The 18,737-nt window shown below is 52.1% G+C and overlaps 7 protein-coding genes across 7 annotated transcripts; 6 read left to right on the forward strand and 1 right to left on the reverse strand.

The window, feature by feature from the left end:
- Nucleotides 1–1,310: 1,310 nt before the first annotated feature.
- Nucleotides 1,311–2,263, forward strand: J4E85_003266 (uncharacterized protein; the record flags this gene model as incomplete). The annotated part of the gene is made up of 3 exons (XM_051467535.1): nt 1,311–1,330; nt 1,492–1,755; nt 1,816–2,263. The coding sequence occupies 3 exons, from the start codon at nt 1,311–1,313 to the stop codon at nt 2,261–2,263; spliced, it is 732 nt and encodes a 243-aa protein (XP_051328694.1).
- A 628-nt stretch (nt 2,264–2,891) lies between these two features.
- CRP63 (60S ribosomal protein L32) lies at nt 2,892–3,607 on the forward strand (the record flags this gene model as incomplete). Its single annotated transcript, XM_051467536.1, has 6 exons — nt 2,892–2,931; nt 2,990–3,031; nt 3,084–3,166; nt 3,272–3,344; nt 3,398–3,446; nt 3,499–3,607. 6 exons carry the CDS (start codon nt 2,892–2,894, stop codon nt 3,605–3,607), a joined length of 396 nt encoding a protein of 131 aa, XP_051328695.1.
- A 2,376-nt stretch (nt 3,608–5,983) lies between these two features.
- J4E85_003268 (uncharacterized protein) lies at nt 5,984–6,886 on the forward strand (the record flags this gene model as incomplete). Its single annotated transcript, XM_051467537.1, has 1 exon — nt 5,984–6,886. One exon carries the CDS (start codon nt 5,984–5,986, stop codon nt 6,884–6,886), a length of 903 nt encoding a protein of 300 aa, XP_051328696.1.
- A 1,594-nt stretch (nt 6,887–8,480) lies between these two features.
- J4E85_003269 (uncharacterized protein) lies at nt 8,481–12,430 on the forward strand (the record flags this gene model as incomplete). Its single annotated transcript, XM_051467538.1, has 2 exons — nt 8,481–11,550; nt 12,168–12,430. 2 exons carry the CDS (start codon nt 8,481–8,483, stop codon nt 12,428–12,430), a joined length of 3,333 nt encoding a protein of 1,110 aa, XP_051328697.1.
- A 334-nt stretch (nt 12,431–12,764) lies between these two features.
- On the reverse strand, nt 12,765–13,792 carry J4E85_003270 (uncharacterized protein; the record flags this gene model as incomplete). Its single annotated transcript, XM_051467539.1, has 2 exons — nt 12,765–13,037; nt 13,091–13,792. The coding sequence occupies 2 exons, from the start codon at nt 13,790–13,792 to the stop codon at nt 12,765–12,767; spliced, it is 975 nt and encodes a 324-aa protein (XP_051328698.1).
- A 1,123-nt stretch (nt 13,793–14,915) lies between these two features.
- Nucleotides 14,916–15,947, forward strand: J4E85_003271 (uncharacterized protein; the record flags this gene model as incomplete). Its single annotated transcript, XM_051467540.1, has 1 exon — nt 14,916–15,947. The coding sequence occupies one exon, from the start codon at nt 14,916–14,918 to the stop codon at nt 15,945–15,947; it is 1,032 nt and encodes a 343-aa protein (XP_051328699.1).
- A 647-nt stretch (nt 15,948–16,594) lies between these two features.
- Nucleotides 16,595–17,111, forward strand: RPL22 (60S ribosomal protein L22; the record flags this gene model as incomplete). Its single annotated transcript, XM_051467541.1, has 3 exons — nt 16,595–16,606; nt 16,682–16,929; nt 16,985–17,111. 3 exons carry the CDS (start codon nt 16,595–16,597, stop codon nt 17,109–17,111), a joined length of 387 nt encoding a protein of 128 aa, XP_051328700.1.
- Between the last annotated feature and the right edge of the window lie 1,626 nt (nt 17,112–18,737).

Raw genomic sequence — 18,737 nt, forward strand, 5'->3', positions numbered from 1 at the left:
TAGCACGCTTTCTCCTGCGGCATTTCCTCACCCACAACAAAGCCCTTGACAAGCCTCCTCGGTGCAGTCGTCCAAACACACGCCACATCCACTCGCCAAGTCAGCTCAGTCGTGCGCTATCTCCATAGCTCGTCATGTTCGGGTCCTCACAGGATAGGGCCAGGCAGCTAGCCGGGCGTAATAGACGAGAACGCATCAGTTCCATCAGCTCATGCTCTAGCTCTCGATCTATGAGCCTTTCAAGTCGAACTTCTCATCTGAGGGATATCCAACCCGCTCAAGTACACGCAGTCAGCACAATCAACACCGTCGACGACGAACGCCTCTCTTCTGGCAACACCGCTACTTCCTCCGATTCCACCGCGTCCAGTATCGAGACCTACACAGTCAAGGGAGCTTTCCAACCGCGTTCCGTACCACACCTGGTGGAGGGTCTGGACTGTTTACAAACGGAGCAACATCGAGTCCAAGCGGAACATCTAAGCCGCGTGCTACACAGCAGTCTCAGTCTTACCAACGTTACCAACGCACCCGAAAGTCAATTCGCACTAGCCCGTCATGTTCGATACAGCAGTCTGGGAACAGACTCGGTCATTCTACAACATCCGCGCAGTATCACAGCCCCCCTTCCAACTACATCCTTGCCGCAGACTACACTTGAGGACTTACTGGAGCTCTTGCACACCACTACTGTGCCTCCACTCCGCACTTCCGTCTCTGATCATCACCTAGGATCAGAACCGACTGTGTCGTTGCGCGGTGGTTCTGGCATCGACGTTGGCACTGGGAGCCACAGCAACGACTACAGCGAGCATGACATCTCAGGAAGACGCAGCCCCCAAGTTTCAGGCACTCCGAAACAAGATGGGACCTGGACTATCAGAAGCCATTACTTGAAATGCATGGGTCCCATGGACTATGCTTCATATGTGCACTCCCACCAACAAGAGACTCGTCGGTACGAGTCCCTGGGGATACCCCAAATGTGCCCGAGGATGCAACAGGCCTATTTGCATTTGCCCATAACCGTAGGCGTACACTACAACATCTTTCTCCAATCACTCCCACCTGGAGGTCGGAGTGATCTCGCCAAGTTCTTCGGCCTTCTCCCATTGATCCACCACAAAACGTTCTCGGATTACCTTTTCGACAAATGGAAGATGACGCGCCTGGAATTCTTTCATCGCCTGGGACCTGTTGACAGGGCCAGATTCTGCAACGTCATCGTCGAAAGAATGAGTTTGGTGACAGGGGCTGAGGAATTGCCCGTGCTGAGCGATGCCACGTCGTCGCCCATCGACACAGTGGCTATGTTCATGACTGCGAATATGTCTGTGCAGCTCAATCCTCCCATAACACTGAAGAATTATCAGTATCGAGTGTACCTTTACGATGTGCCTGGATTCCAAGTCACTAACCACGAGCTTTTCGTATTTAATTGCCAACTGGCAACTCATTAAATACATTGACAAAGACTGACAAGTCACGCAGTTACTACACCACCAGCAACAACAGCGGCAATTCCCAAGCCACATCTGCGATGAAGACCAATCTCAACAAGCTGTTCGATCGGTACCAAGAGGCTAGTGCACCAGACAAAGACATCGTCGGAGTAGAGGGCACGATGCGGTATTTCGATGATACTGGCGTCGATGCCGAGGGTCTCGATGCGTTGGCGGCTCTTGAAATCGTCCAGGCTCCTACCATGGGCGAGATGAGCCGCGATGGCTTCGTCAAGGGTTGGTTGGAGCGCCAGTAAGTGCCAACATTTTCCAGATTGTCTTCGAGGTCGTTTAGAAACTAACCCAAATGCAGCTGCGATACCATCGACAGGCAGAAGGCGTATCTTAAGAACCTCAAGAGCGAGCTCTCGGGCAACAAAGACGTTTTCACCCGGGTTTACAAGTACACATTCACCATCGCCAAGACTGCGGACCAGAGGGCTGTTCCACTCGAGATGGCCACCGTGTACTGGGAGTTGCTCTTCAGTTCGCCCTTGTCTGCTGTTCAGTGGTCAAGTCCCAACACTCCGTGGCTTACTTGGTGGACTGAATTCCTCAATACGTCTTGGAAGAAGAGCGTCAACAAGGACATGTGGAACGAGACACTCAAGTTCGCGCAACTCTCGCTGGAAGATGAGACTATGGGCTTCTGGAACGAGGAGTCTTCATGGCCGTCTGTCATTGACGACTTTGTCGAGTTCGTCAAGAAGGAGAAGCGGGGTGACACCGGGGAGCAACCGATGGACGAAGACTACTATTGATCTGGGTCAAGACGGTCTATGAAACTAGCGGGGAGTTATGGTAGAGGATATGCTTTGCTGCTATGGCAGCTGCCGGCGTTTTGCTCATCAGAAGGCGGGTTTACTTGATGCATGTTACGAGATTCACGGGAGCATTCCATACCATGGCCAGATTTACAGCACTTTGAGCATCTTCTAGTAAATAGACTAGCTCAGCATGATACATCACCGTGCGCCATCTATTTTGTTTCGCTTGTGCTGGGTGATTACACAGTGGAACAAGTGACCGTCGACAGCAGCGCAGAGCATGCAAAGAAACAATATGCTGCTAAGTATAAGATGCGCGCAGGTCGTTGAGTTGGGTTTGAAAATATTTGCATTGCTGCCGCGGCCACTGTACATGACCACCTGGGCATTGTTTGTCGCGTCCGTTGTTGTTCGGCGAGGAAGGTTGGTGGTGGTCGCTGCGCTCTTGGTGTGGCTAGGGCCAGCGTAAGCGAGGTGCCACTAGCGTGTCCACTGAGCTGCGGCGCCTTCGCAAAATCCATCAACGCCAACTTTTGACGACACCACATCGACAACTAACCACACAGCAGTCAAAGTGCGTATACCGAGGCGGACTGCTGTTACTGTACTGACGATATTCCAGATGGTCGCCGCTAAGAAGCATGTCCCGATCGTCAAGAAGCGTACGCCGAATCTGCCTCCATGACCTCGAAAACTCGCGACTGACGTATCCGTTTACAGACCGCAAGCGCTTCAACCGCCACCAGTCGGACCGCTTTATGTGTAAGAGACACCGGAGCTGGAAGTGAAGGAATTGGCATCTGACACTGGACAGGCGTCGACCCCTCATGGCGCAAGCCTAAGGGTATCGACAACCGCGTCCGCAGGCGGTTCAAGGGCCAGGCTGCTATGCCCAAGGTACGGACTACGAACTACCCGGACGGAGGAAGAATCTTGTCACCGAGAGGACACTGAGCGGACACGGAATGCTTGATGGACCAGGGCTGACGGAACGCCTCACAGATCGGATACGGCTCCAACAGGAAGACCCGCCACATGATGCCCAGCGGCCACAAGGCTTTCGTCGTCAACAACGGTATGCTACCCATCGAGTTCGACACCACCCCAGGATCCCGCTAACGGATGCAGTCTCCGATGTTGACCTCCTCCTCATGCACAACCAGACCTTCGCCGCAGAGTACGTTCGCCAGCTTCCGTTCCACCATCCAACATACTAATGAATCCTGCAGGATCGCCCACGCTGTATCAGCACGAAAGCGCATCGAAATCATCGCCAGGGCGAAGCAGATCGGTGTCAAGGTTACCAACGGCAAGGCCCGCGTCAAGACCGAGTCGTAGATGGGTGCGGATTTTCACTTTGGGGCGGGGCATACAAGGCGTCTCTCTGATTAGTTACGATCTCAATGGGAAGGCTTTTCATCCTCTTCGGCTCACGGTACCCTTCGATACGGTATGGGGAGAGGCATGCACTTCAAAAAGCATTGCGACATGTTACTGCGGAATGACCAAAGATATCAAGGGACAGGAGCAGTAGGAATGCAATGAAAAAACGAGCCAAATCAGGATCTCCTCGATGACGTATGATGCGATGCTTTTTGATCTTAGACTAACTGCAGAGCCGCTTTGATTTCGCAACCCAAACTGCCGGCCGCGCAGAACAAACGTATGTGTTGCGGTATCGTCCGTAGAGTGCCTTGGATGCTGCATGTACTCTGCGCCAAGCATCGAATGCGCATCAATCAGGCTGATCTTCTTCACATGCCACAGATCAGGTCATGGCTATCGAGATCACGACTAAAGCTTGCGGTAAAATATGCCGCGCCGCTTGTTGCTCAGTCTTGCGAGCTGTACTTCTTTCAGCTAATGGTACTGCATCCATGTTGTTGAGTGGGTTGCAATATTCAGCTAGACTTTTATCGCAGAAGCCTTTTACCGGCGACCAGTATACCTTGACGTCGACTTCGCATTCATGCCATCGACAAGCAGCATCGAACCTGCATGCTAGCACTATGCAGATGCCTGTTGGATGAAATACTACCGGTTATTTTGGTCAATTGCTTGAGCTGCCTAAGCATCAACATCGCTGACGGGCACGTTTCCGCATGCGCACACCAACTCAGCGCGTCGCCTGCTCGGAAGATACGCAGCCGCAAGCCATGTCCACTCCTCAACCTACTCACCGCCATCAGATTGATGAGTGAACTCGACGCACATTGATAAGGAGTCTGATAGTAAAGCCGTATGACCAGCCGTACGAGTCACAAAGGGGCAGCGCAAGAGCCATGGTTGCTTCTTGGCGCCGTCGCACGTACGCTGGGTGCAGCCGCGTAGGAGCAAGTGAGGCGCCGCGTGGGCTCAAAGGAAGGCCGGTATTTGTCGCGTGGCACAGGGCGTTGTAGGCAGGGTTTTGGCTGTCTATTTGCTTGTCTGGCATGGGTGTGGAGATGGAATGTTTCACGACGTTGGAGAATCGGAGCGAATGTTGCAAGTACGGGGAAGGCGATCTGAGGAAGGTTGAATTGCGCAGGCTGGCGCTTACTCTGCTTTGACGCACGCATCAGATTGTCGAAACATGCAAGCTGCTTAGAAGAGAGCTCTTTGTTGCTTCAGGCGACCCGGGGCTCCGAGTCCGTTGTTTTGTCATGGTTCCTGGTTCCATCGACGGCGGACATGTTGAGCGCCTCGCTACCGGCTGCGCTTACGGAAGTTCCGCGCACGATCTAGCAACGCCTGTCGGTCCACTCAGTCCCTTTCGCATCCGCACACCTCAACCCAGCATCACACCGCTCTGAAGCTGCCCTCAGTCTGTGCCTGCCCTTGCAATTTCACACTCCCAGGCGACTGCTGGACAATCGACCTGGCTGCGTCGCGTTATCTGGCATTATCTGTCCACGAGTGGCTGGCACCCCAGGTGATTGGCCCGGGGCGGCACTCTATCAACGCATGTGGGTTGCTGCGAGGGAGGCACGAATGCGGAGCCTGGCATGCCACCACGACAATCAGCGGATCCGTGGGCGCGCGACAGGAAAGAACCGGGAACGTGTACCGCTGAGAAGAGCTGATTGAGGCAGTGTGTCATGACGAATTTCTGATGAGGCCCGTTTTACTGAGGGTCCGATACGCTCGGGGGCGACGTGCGAGGACTCGGTGCTCACGTTGGCATTGGCCTTAGATGTCTGACTATTGCTCCCCGGTACATGGTCCACACTTGTACCCACGGTAGGTCGAAGCGCATCCCAATTTCCTTCCGTCAGCCTGGGAAAGATTTTCAGACCCAGCACTAAATTAGCTCCCGTCTTTTAAATATTTCGACACCCCAGCGTCTTTGTTTCGAGATTCCTCCTTTCACGCGCACTCAGTGAACCACGCTCGTCGAAGGCTTGCCTCGCTCCTCATAGCGACACAGTCGTGCACCTGCACGCAGTGACCGGCGGTCTTCGGCTAGTCACTTTCACAACACACTTCTGAAGTACCGGATTTCCATACCTCGTCTACCAACTCGCCTCTGTTCAAGCGGAACCTCGCAGCATCCAACGTTGCCACTGACGATCACGACCACGTGCTTTACCCGACGGCAGACTCTGCTTCAAGAACTTTCCGGAGTACTTGCCACCCCCGGAATCTCAGACCCACCACCACTGCCGACTGTCCCCGGAGGACATCACCGACAGTGACCAGAAGAATTTTATCAAACGTTATTCGAAAACCATCGACATGGCGCCCAACCTCTTCATAGCCACTCAAAAGGCCTTTGCGCCCCACAAGTGGTTCAAGTCGAACAAGGCAGAGCAGTCATCCAAGGTCGTTGAAGAGTGGACCAGCCCAGTACCCGGCCAGTACGAGAGTATCCCCGGACGAGGCTGGTTTCTGATCGCAACTCTCAAGGACGATTCCAAGCCAGAAGGCCACCCCAGTTCATACATCAAGTCATCAACTGGTAGAGTGTACGTTCCCCTGGACCGTCCTGTTCCCCTGAAATACTCCCATGCCATTGGTCGTTATTTCCTAGAGCCCGAGTTCAACAAGCGCAAGAAGACTGTCATGATCAAGAACGACAAAGGCAAAGAAGTACAAGCCGGCTTCTTCCGGGTCGACGACGTGGCTTGGGTCAAGTGCTGGGACGAACACGACACCTTCATTCCTGGGAACGCAAATGGCGCCGCGGGCTATCAACGTTGGGTCTTCGATCAGCAAACACAGCAATTCCGTCACATGATCAAGCGCGACGATCCCAACTACGTTCGGTCCCGAAAGAACTCTCCCGCTCGCGATGCCGACAACCGCAGCCAAGAGTCAGTAAGCACTGAGTATCGCACTAGCCGTCCTGGTAGCACCAAGAACGGCTTCAGCGTTGCTAGCACAAGGGCCAACAGCTTCCGCTACCAGCCTCCGACTCCTACGTCAAACCCGACTAGCCAACGCCCTTCAAGACAGAGCAGTCCCAAGCGCAGCGACAGCATACCTCTTGAAGAAGCCAAAATCGCCCTCAGACGTTTGGCTAGGGAACACGAGGAAGCCGCAGCTGCGTTGGCTCGATCTCGCATGAAGCGCACCGACTCCAAAGGTCGCGTGGAGCAGATTGAGCGCGGTCGTGTTTCCGAACGGGTTGGTAACTAAAAGTGTTTTACATTGGGCGTTCGGCACAGCGACATGATGGCGCCCGGCTATTCTGCGACATGGAGCTTGGCATTCAACACGTGGTGGTACCGACTTCACGGTGCTACGACTCCCCTTTACAATCTTGTAATCTTTCTAGAGTCATGATTCCTTTTTCACGGCCTGAGGTTCAACGTGTTCAGTTCATTAGCGATTATCGGTCCTTGTACGGCTGAAGGCCAGGTGGAGTTCAGTTTAGGTTTCGTTTTGGACTTTTGGCGCTTCACTTCTTCTTCTTCTGTACGGCGCATTACTACAAGGGCATCATGCACGGTATACCCAGATATGGTTTAAGCCCTTCGCGGCTCTGTTGTCAAGCTTCATAGACATTGTTTTGTAGGTACAACGTGGCGAATGTATCATCTTCTCATGCGTTCGCAATGCTGTTTGCGCCTTTCATCCACGTCATTAGACATTCGCAGCTGTTGTATACCCCTTGTTAGCTGTTGGAACCTACGTGTAGAGTGGTATGATAATCTGTGCGCGTGCTGTGTGCTGAGCGCATTCACCTTCGCCTCTTCTTTTAGTACACGAGCATCAAATTTAGCTTTTCTGTTACGGCGACGACGCTTCAATACTGTGAGTCGCTTCACGCATACCGCGCAACTTCACGCAGAATTCCTTCCTTGAATCAAGTGTCACGTCTCCTACTCTTTTCCTTTGCATAAAGTACGCCGTTTCCGCAATTTGTCCTTGTACCCTTCTGTTGTCAAGACATCGATTTTAGTTTCTTGACAATTACTATATCAGCTTGCACTTATCATCATCTGCTATAGCTAGGCCCTTCTGCACCCGACAAGGTTCCCTTACCTCTCTGAGGAACAGGATACGAATATTGCTGAACAGCTTTTATACGAAGATGCCGCGATCATCGAGAACAGCAGGTGCAAACCATCATCACCGACTCCGGTACACGCCCAGCGATAACGATCGCGAACATCATATCGCTACAGGCCACCAAGCGCACTCTACTGCTCATCCACATGTTGTCGAAACGGAAATCAGAAACCTAAGCCACGATCTTGCCCTCGCTTTTTCCCAGATAGAGGTACTCGAAGGAGAACTCGGCTTGGCCGATCAAGAGATCAGGTTATTAAGAGAGGAGAACGCGATGTTGCGAGATAATAACACGACGCTGAAGGACTGTCTGGACGGCCGAGACAGTGCCCAGCGCGAGGTGATAACGGAAATAGAAAGCCGTCTTGGACATCTACATGAGGAGTTACAGGGTCTAGATGCCATTCTGCAAGCAGTCTTGGATGCTGCTGGCGTGACGGACGGCAATGAGTCGTCTGGAGCCTACTTCGAGGGGGACTGGGAAGGCATGGCGAGGTTGTGGCGGGGAGGCCACAATGAAGGGAATGCAAATCGTGCAAGGAGCGGTCGGGCACCTGTTGGTCAGCATCGAGCTGAGATCAGACTTCCGCACGAGTCGATGACTGAGACGAACGCTTCTGGTTCGTCACGCCACTTCGAGCGCAGTAATGCGCCCAGCCCGGAAGGAAGACGTTCACAGCAAACTTGTCCAGATACGTTGCGACAGATCGAAACGGAAATGGCTATACTCCGACTCCAGGATCGTATGGAAAGAACTGAGGCTGGAATGAGAGCCTTGACAAGCCGATGCGATGCTCAAGACCAATGGCACGACCTGCTAGTTGAGATGTTACATAGACAGGAGATGATCTTGGCGGATATGCTCAGTACTATCTACGAAGCGCAAGAGGAGTATTACGACGATGATGATGATGATGATGATGACGACGACGACGACGGGCCATACTGTACGTGCGGCGAGCGTGGAGATGGGCTTGATGGTGGAGATATGGATGCAATGTTAAGAGGTGGAATGGGTGGGAGAGACGAAGACGAAGAGTTCGTGTATGATTATGGTGGGTACACGAATTGGGATAAGATGGACGCTTCGTCGCAACAGGAGGGTATGAATGGAAGCCAGAGTAGTGGTCGCGACAAAGAAATCATCCGGGAATTGCGACAGCAGGTTGAGCTCTTGAAAGAGCAGGTGCGTGCGCTTATGGAGACCGCGCACCGGGACAGTGTTTCTCGATCGAGAGACCGCCAAGAGGAGAAAGAGGATCAACCAAGTCTGCGTGGTGGAAGTGGAGAGGAGGTTGATCAAAATGGTAGTCGCGAGCATGCTGATACCAGCCACGTCCCTACTCTCACTCCAGCCTCACCACATTTGCTCTTTCAGCGAGCCGCAACTCGGGTCGGCGATTCAACCATCGACTATATCCTCGTATACCTACCTCCAGGCTTCGTCATTCCCGGAACCAACAAACCCGAGCTTGTTTTCCACAGCGCCGCGACAATCTACTATTTCCCAACAGGAGCAACAGAAGAGTTCGTAAAACGAGAAGCCTGGAAGCAGAAGGCTTGTGGAAATGGACACTGGCAAGAAGTCGCGCTCCACAAGATACAGTCAAAGCAGGTGTTCAAGAGCGCGATCGCAAGCTGGTGGGAGACCATGGGACTAAGCTGGAATGTCCTGACGGGTGGGGACTGGAACTTTGACGGAGATGAAGGTGATATGTATATGGTCAATGACAACAACCTCTTTCTCACGAATCGCACAAGAGAAGTAGCCGGCGCGCAAATCCGGGGCGGAAGTGGCTACGAAACCGACCGATCGACCGCGAACGAGCGTTCAGCCAACGATTCTAGCAGTATTTTTGAGCAGCTCATGCAAGAGGCCGCGACATTATGTGTGGGCCCTCCAACCTCTCAACGTGGAGATTTTTGGATGACTCTGGCCAATGTACTCCAAACACGCAACTGCTTTCTGGAATGCGAACTCGAGAGCTTCAAGGAGCTAAATCACAGTCTCATGCAGGATCTACATTGGCAGATGGACGTGCAAGTGGAGATGGAGGAGCGGCTGGATACAGCCCTGGCAGAAAAGGACGCAATCGCTGAAGAACTGGAGGTTCTCAAGACCCGCTTGATGATTTTAGTCGAGAGTACTACATCTCGTACGGTATGCACGGATGATAAGGAAGACGCCATTTTGACTGACGAAATCCCTGTGGAATCGCCAGGCCTGGGAACGATGCGAGGCGGTAACGAAGATCCGTCATCACCGGCGACATCTGCGAAGAACACGACTCTACAAGTATCTCCCTCCGACCCTTCCCATGCGTGTGTCACTATCAAAGCGAAATCTTTCGACTTCTATCCAAGAAAATCCATCATCGTCTTTGCTGGTGCCTCTCCGCACCTATACCAGTTTCCTCATAGGTCGACACTGCCCGAAATCTGTCGCATCCTTGAAATTGACGACGGAGAAGAATCGCTCACCAACGACCCATATATCGCGCGCGTCTTGGAGATCATGAAGATCCGCGAAGAGATGGGTATAGAGTTGCCCGAGAACATTAGCGATGAGCGTGTCACTATCAGCATATGCGATGTTCCGAGTGATTGTCACTTGGATCGCGAAACAAAGATAGCTACATGGGAGGTGCATGAGGAAGATGTGGACGTTCTCGGGAAGCTACTAACGAAGCTTGATATCGATCTAAAAGCATCCAAGTCGTCTACCAGTACCTCGGTCAGAACCGCATCGAGCGAAGAAGAGCAAGACTACTACGAAGATATTGGTGATTTGATCAACTCGCTCAACGACGCAGTCAAAGACCAGTTTGAGACCAGCTCGCCTAAGTTCTGTACGTGTCGGGTACATCCTGGAAATGACAGTGAGAGGTTCTCTGAGATGAAAGAAGTGAAGCAACCATGTTTGTTATCCGTTCGTGGCGGTGGTAGCGATTCTGAGTACTGGAACCATGATGCACACGGCAACCGAGTGTTCCCGCTACAAAATCCCAAGTTGCCTGCTGCACCAGGTGTCCCGCCTATCACTCCGAAATCTTATGGTACGCTGGCACCAAGTACTGATAGCTTGCTTCCAAACGAGGCCATCATCACGGCGAAAAGTCCTTTGAGCATACGGCTGGGCCGCCTCATGTTCCCTGCCAAGTTCGTTCAACGGCACGACGACAGCATCAGCCGCTTTGACTGGCAACATACTAAGCGACTGAATCCTCAGTTCAGAGACAAGCGCTCCATAAGTTACAAGTATACAAGAGGTGCTCAATGCGAAGTCTGGGCTATGCAGCTGGACGAACATCGAGAGCACTGCGACTATTGTCAAGCGATGTTCGTTGAGGAAGACTACGCTAGAAGCAATGCGACATCTACGTATCAAGACGACGCTTCGAAGCCGCCAATAGAAGCTAGGAGATCTTCGGAGAACACCATCTGGCCTGGAATCAGCAATGAAACAACCCTCCGTACTGGTGACCACCCAGACTCTGGCTTGAGGGGCGGTGCCGGTCATGAAAGAGATCTGGAGCATGAAGGCGAGGAAAACGAAGACTGGCGATCCGAGTGGGAAGATCTAGCTGGTCAATCTCAATCCTCGGGTTATCAGCCTCGCACGTTCCGTAACTCCAGCACGCTTTCCACAAAGACAACGACTTCACCTCCTTCACCCGTTGACCGCAACTTCCGAAAAGATCGCTGGCCTCAGTCATGGGATGTTTGTACCGCCGAAAAGTTCCTAAGGACGGAACATAGGAAGGTAGATCGCCGCGAAGTTCGTGCAGGTGAGTTCTCTAAACCACCATACAATACCCGGCATAAGAGCCCTGACAGCCTGACGCCATCAAAGACTAGTAATCCCTTTCTACTAGAGATGCGAAGGTCGAGACATGAACCAATTCTTGAGAGGTCACTTACGAACTGTGATTCCCTGTCAATCAAAGATAGCGACAGTGTATTGGAACTCAAGGCTGAAGCTTGGCTGGACAACCCGAGGCCGGCACCCCCAATCCCCTTCCAGCGAAGTTCTGCAGCGCTGCGGCAAGACACCGCAGACTCACATCATGCTGATTCCATCGGTACATGCGCAGCTACATCTACAACGCAGACCAATTCGGTACCTAGAGAGCTGTCATTCAGAAGTGATCGCCATGAGTTCTTCCCAGCCGGCGAATATCACACCATATCAGAGAATGCATCCAGTATGACGACGCGAACAAGGCGCAGAGACGTGCCTTTGTCTGAAGTCTTGAGTGATGAAGCCTATGAGGAACACGTCAGGTCAGGACCTGTGGAGACGCCCAACCCCCGGGTAGCGAGACCAAAACTGGGTGAGAGGCTGTGCAAGAAGTGTGCAGAACTCCTAAATTTGCTCGCTGAGTATATTGCGAAGTGGAGTCAGCGACTAGCGGCCAGGACATCACAGACACGAACATACGCACCCAAAGGTTCTTGCAGAAAGACTTCAGTTCCGAGCCTGAAGCCCAAAACGAAGTTAAAGAAGAGTACTTCCAAACTAGCCTTCCGAACGCCAGCAGCGCCAGCGCCGTCGAGAACGGGCTGGGAAGCCTGGTACATGAACCGCCGGCTTCCTTACCTACCATCCGACAAATCACTTCCGGCCACACCTCGCGCATCGATGTCAACTCTGACCAGGACCTCTGAATCCAAAGGGAAGTTTCCTGCAACGCCTCGGGCTTCTTTCTCACGCATCGACTGCGCGCGCATCATCGCCCAGGCACAGGATAGTGCACATGCAAACTTTGTGAGCCAAGGAGCGGACCAATGGCATGTGCCAACCGTTGCCGGGCCATCAGATCTGGTGAAGGAAGCGCTCATGTGGTTGGATTATGAAGATAAGTCGGGGAAGATAGGAAAGACAGTTTTTGATGGAAACATAGCAGACGAAACTGAGTACGATTATTCCCATAACGCCAAGCTGGCGGTAGTGTAGAGGTGGAAAGTTCGATTGAATGATAGTCTTTGCTAGTCTGCAGACTCACAGCTCTCTGTCCCGAATAGTTCTATACTGTTGATACTTCATGTTTGCCTCGTGCTCTTTGGTCATATTCTGCATGAAGGTCTGGGCAAACTCCGTTTTGACCGCCCATGAGGCTGTTATGCGTAAGAATTGCAAGGCGAAGACCGTCCAGACTAGCTGGATACCTTCGATAAAGATTATCTGCTTGTAGGCTGGAGCGAGGATGAAGGCAAGTAAACGAACAAGCGGAGTGACGGAGAAAAATGTGCCCAGGAAGTTGAAGATAAGGTGCTAGTCGGCACGTTAGTGAGATGCCATGCCGAAAAATGAAGATAAGAACTCACTTCGCCCAAGCCCTTGAAGATCAACATTGGTGACTTCATCTTGAGAAGCTGCCGAAGCATATGCTCCACGGTGAATATGAACACCATGCCAACTGTCATATCGAGCACCCATTTGACAAAAGTATTACGCCAGTTTAACGACGCTCGATGTACTCTGCCCTGTGCGATCCATTTCTTCACTACCTCTTCCTCTCTATCTTCATTCTCCTCAATTTGCTCCTTCTGCTGCGCTGGGGCATCTCGATATCTCGGTCGAGCAGGCAAGATCCTTTCAAGGCCAATGAGCCACCAATACTGCAGTATAGCGAGCGCTAGTGAAATGATCACTTCTCTTGGCAACCTTCGCCGATAGAAAGATTCCGGTACCTCATTACCTGCAGTCCCGTTGATGCCATTGGTTCCATTGAGTCCAGTTCTAGTTTCGTTGCCATGCTGGAGGGCAAGGGAGAACGAGGTACCGTCGGAGGTGTTGACCGTGGGTTTGGCATCGATTGCTAATTGGCCAGTCTGATCTGTTAAACCAGGAATGGTAGCATTGGACAATGTCCCATTGGTGAGGAGGTTGAGAAGTGTCTTGAATGTTTCATCTTGCGTTACTTCGGCGAATATGTTTTCTTCGGCATAATGGCTGTAGAGCAGCGAGACGGTGCAGATGGCGGTTGCCTGGAGAACGGCATTGCGCATCACTGGCGAGAAGAGCATGGTTAAAATTCTCGGTAGAGGTATGCGATGGATGACGGAAGGAATATATGAGATGGACGCAATCTTAAGGCGGGTTGTCATATGAATACTGCGCCGCGTTAGGCAGCCACTCGTGTCTGCCTTGCAGTGCTGTCACATTGGACGCCTGACACGCGATGCGGTCCGAATATGATGCAACGGCATCTGTTATCCGCCATCTTGATGTCGTTGTCAAGAAGGCGATGCAAGGACATCCGCCTATCGCATCGCATCAGGCGATGATGCTACCGGGTCTCGGAACAGTTTAGACACTATCCTCTTTTCGGAACGCGCTGATCTCGACACGTGCCAGGGGTCCTTCCCGACACCCGGTGTTGCTTCAGAAAGACGTCGAAAAGCCAGCTTGGAAGTGAGCAATTGCTTCTATCTTCCGTATTTTACCGTGAGGCCTCGTGTAGCAGGAAGGCGGAAAGCTGCGAATACCTATAGCGCGCATGCACTCTAGCGTCAGAGGCAACTCGGCTGAATATGTCGCCTAGCGAGAGCGATCTATAATCTCTGCTCAACATTTAGGTAAAGGAAGATCTTTTGCTTCAGAATATTGCGATCAAGGTATCATAAGGCGCACGTTAAGAGTGACCAGATGTAATCTTTCGACGCACAACGTGCAAACAACCCCAGACGAGAGCATGTAACCGGCGAAACAAGCTGGTAAAACCGGGATATCTGCGGATGGATAATGCGGTGGTCAAGTCAAGGGATGCCTCGTATACTGTTGGATGAAAGCTTGTACCAGAGTCGGCCAGAGAGTCAGTTTCTCACGGCACCTAATTCACCACACTTTGCCACCAACCTCGAGGCAGCAGTATCGTGCCTACTATTTCGTGCGCACATGTGCCTAGATCATTTCTTCGCGACTTTTCACTACTATACAGTCCGGCGACTTCGTTGACCTTTGATCTGCAAGTTCTTAACGAACGCTTTCTACGTTCACCTGCACTCGTCACCTTGAAGTCACAAAAGTCTCTATTATTCCCCCTTCCTCATTATCATCAACACACCCGAAGAACTCTAACTCAACCTACACACAAGATTCAGTATGATTCGCTTACTTCTCTACGCAGCCACCCCCTCCGGACTCAGAATGAGCTGGTTACGGCACGCAAGCCTCGCACTCTTTCCAGAAGGATCTCGCGCCGATCTCGATGAACTCCACAGATACTTTCCTAGCCTGGCTATCGTGGTACCAGGAGTAGTGTCCCAGGTATCGGCAAAAAACGTCGGCTGGTTCTTCGCGACACTAGAGAGGACTGCCATCATTCTGACGGCTTTCCTAACACAACATCCGACTCCGGAGCAGATCCAGCGTTACTGTAAAGACTTGGAGAACTACTTGGAAATGGAATGTCGTGATTGTCCCGCACTCCGCGAGTTGGATCTCAGAGAACTCGCCACGTTCTGCGAAGCAAAGCTAGAAGGTCGACGCCTTTCCGGCCCTCGAGCTTTCAGGGAAGTATCTAGCTTGCCTCCACTAACTAATCGAGAAGTCTTTTGGATTGTTTCAGCTTTCCTTGAGCCCGTGACAGTACAAGTGTTAAGTGCTATGAGCCAAGCGCACATACCTACGTGCCGCTCGAACATGAGCTTCCGCGAGTTTGTCGAAGCAAGTCGGGGTTACAAGGATGGGATGTTGCACAGCACCATAGAACTTCCCTTTACATACCTAGGAGATTCTGACGATGATGTCAATTCGGACATGGATGACGATCTTCAACCGACTGGCGAGCGTATTCTGATCGAGGATTTCTGCAAACCAGTGCAGAGCGTTCCTGAGGGTGTCGCATGCGCCGTATGTATGGTCGATGTCCACGAAGACAACAAGAACGAAGAACGACCAGTGATTACGAAGTGTGCTCACTACTTCCATCAAGTCTGTCTAGACAGCTGGGTCAATGAGTCAGCTATGAACGGTGCGAACGCATGCCCGCAATGCCGTGCAGAGATGTGTCAAGCTCGCGCACGTGAGCCGGTTTCACGGCTCGAGAATGAGGGGCAGGAGGCCGAGAATGACGACTTCATCGACTCTATGCAAGAGGAGGCATTGGACGCCGAGGGTGAAATCAATCGCGAAAGCGGGTTGTTTTCGCGTCTGCGCAACCGGTTCCGCCGAAACTGAGGAAGATTGTCATTTATAAGGGCAAGCACGTCTACAATAATGGCTCAACGATATCTGGTCAATTACTCCCTAGGCTCTCGGCCTCTCAATAGCGCTGTATCATGCAGATGGGGTGACGGAGTGAACCTTGGAATGTAATGGCCTCGGTAGCAGACCTTAGAACGTGGCAGTAGAACTAAAATAGAAACGCTAGATGTGATAACATAATATCAATCGTCTCGGAAGATGGTCTGTTCGATAGTGTAATGGGTTTCTTACGCGTGTTTGACTGTTGGAAAATATACAGACGAGTGATCGCGCTCGCATAGAAGGACGAGGATGGCTGGCTCGTGATGTGAATGTAACAGCCGTGTCGCGCCCTTCATGGAAAGCATGCGCGGAGGTTATTGACTTTCGAAATGCAGGAATAATAGTCAGGGCGTTTAATTGCTGGGAGGCATCAACAACGATGATGATGACCTCAGGTACCGAGCTGCTCGAACACTCGGCGCCACTAGCCTCTTCGGGTCTAGTACCCCACCATCGTGCCGGCAATTTTGAACTGCTCGAACTTCTGGCGCACCGCGCGACACTCACTCATTCTCCAACCCCTCCAAATCAGACGCAGGATATCCATTTCTTTGCGCTCCCCTCCCTATACCGCCAAAATGTCCACCACCGTATGTACAACCGCTTTGCTGTCCAGCGCAAGGGAGCACCCCACGCGCACAAGAACAGTAGGCTAAGTACTCAAGTTACAGAAGCGCTCCGCTGCCGCCAAGAAGGGCCAAAAGGTCACCAAGAAGTTCATCATCAACTGCTCGCAGCCCGTCAACGACAAGATCTTCGACATCCAGGCTTTCGAGAAGTTCCTGCACGACCGCATCAAGGTTGAGGGCCGCACCGGTAACCTTGGTGATACCATCCAGATCAGCCAGCAGGGCGATGGCAAGATCGAGGTCATTGCTCACCAGGAGTTCTCTGGCCGCTACCTGAAGTACCTGTATGTTGAACACCTGGCGCATCAGAGGGAAGGATGTTGGCTAATAGCTTGACAGCACCAAGAAGTTCCTCAAGAAGCAGCAGCTCCGTGACTGGCTCCGTGTCGTTTCCACCTCCAAGGGCGTCTACGAGCTCCGCTTCTTCAACGTCGTCAACGACGAGGCCGATGAGGACGACGAGTAGATCTACGATACCACTTGAAGATACCAACACGGCTTGCATAGTATGGAGTCTAGGGTTCGGACAACAGGATGGATGAAGGTCTACATGGCACGTAGCACGATCTAATGAATTGATGCACCTGCCACTTCCTCAACTGCATGCTCATGCGTGACTTATTCTCTACTTTGAAAGTCCTGGTTTCAACGCAATGTCCGAAACACTCGTTCTACGCTAATGGAGTTTTCTGAGTCTGGCGGTGGGGATACATGGCGTGAGTCTGTTTACAGGAACAGGGACCCCTGAGAAAAGTTTGCGATGTCACACGCGAGAACACGTTTAGCTCGAATCGATTGCCATACCCACTTACTCCACACGATGCTAGGGAGAAGGTTGCAATATCTTCCGCGCAAGCGCTGACTGTGGAGCATGCGTCGTGCCTACCCAGTCGCGATCCTGAACACAGCTGCAAAAGAAACTCAAGCACAGCGCATCGTTCTTAATTGTACGAATTGCGGCTGGATCCAAAGGTAATTTCATAGAAAATGGGTTACGTCGTCTAGAGACATGCAGCGAGACGTCGAATTCACCATGTCTTCGATTGAAGCTATTCCAGGTAGGAAGTGAGGATGCAGATTTGCGCGGCTCTGGTGTTTTATGGGGCGTGGAAAATCTTGCTACAGGTACTAGAAAAAGCTGTTGCATTTTGACCACGGTAGATCGACGTACGTGGGAGATCTTGGTACTGTTCCTATGCGGGTACTAGCGATGCGTTGGTGCGGGTACACTCGGTGCGAGAAAACCATGTCCCGCCAAAAACGATCCACTTGGTATAATGCGTGTTCAGACGTGTCCTGGTGACGCGCTTGCGTGTATCACGGGCAGAGATTTCTGAATGTGCCCAGAGGGAGTGCTATAGGACAAATGGCAGGCGGCTCTCGGAGTAGATGAGCATGATATGTTCCGATGCTACTCCGCATTCCGATCCGGGGTTGCTCGGCGTTCAGTACAGAAAGCGAGATCGACGAAGCTAGAAGCCATGATGCTTACTTTGGTTCGTGACCATAACAGCCTTAATACGACGGAAAAGACCCCGATGCAAAAAGCGCCACAGAGGGAGCGCTGTGCAATACTGGACTGGAGATCAAGAGAGGTATACCGAATCGGCCCGTCGTAGCTCGAAGCTTCGCGCCCGGATGAGGCTACGAAGAGCCGCAATGCAGGGCACTGTTCTAGAGGTCTAGACACCGCGACTTATGTGTGCATTCAGCAACCACAGAAGCGGTGAAATGGTGTTCGTGCTGCCAGTGTGGTCCCGCCATGACACGTTCACGGGCCATTGGATGGCGTCAGTTTCAGGTCAAATTTCGCCATGATGACTCTAACCCTGAAGCTACGCGTGGCATGCTGAGTTGCACATGTCAAGGGGAAAGAGATCCTTGAACGAACCACGGTTGCGCCACATGGACTCAGTGTATGGTTCAGGTAACAAGAGATATGCAGAGAATGCAATTGTTTTACCGAATCGGGCGCTCCAGTCTTGGCAGATCGCGGACGCCATGCAAGCGTCGCCGTTGTTAAGCGAAGTATCGTGAGATTTCTAGGTGGTGTTTGGAGGCTTCGTCTGCCCTGATCCACATGGGCTCGTCG

This window comes from Alternaria conjuncta (assembly GCF_024043145.1).
Source record: "Alternaria conjuncta strain BMP 0040 chromosome Unknown scaffold_4, whole genome shotgun sequence".
Lineage (NCBI taxonomy): Eukaryota > Fungi > Ascomycota > Dothideomycetes > Pleosporales > Pleosporaceae > Alternaria > Alternaria conjuncta.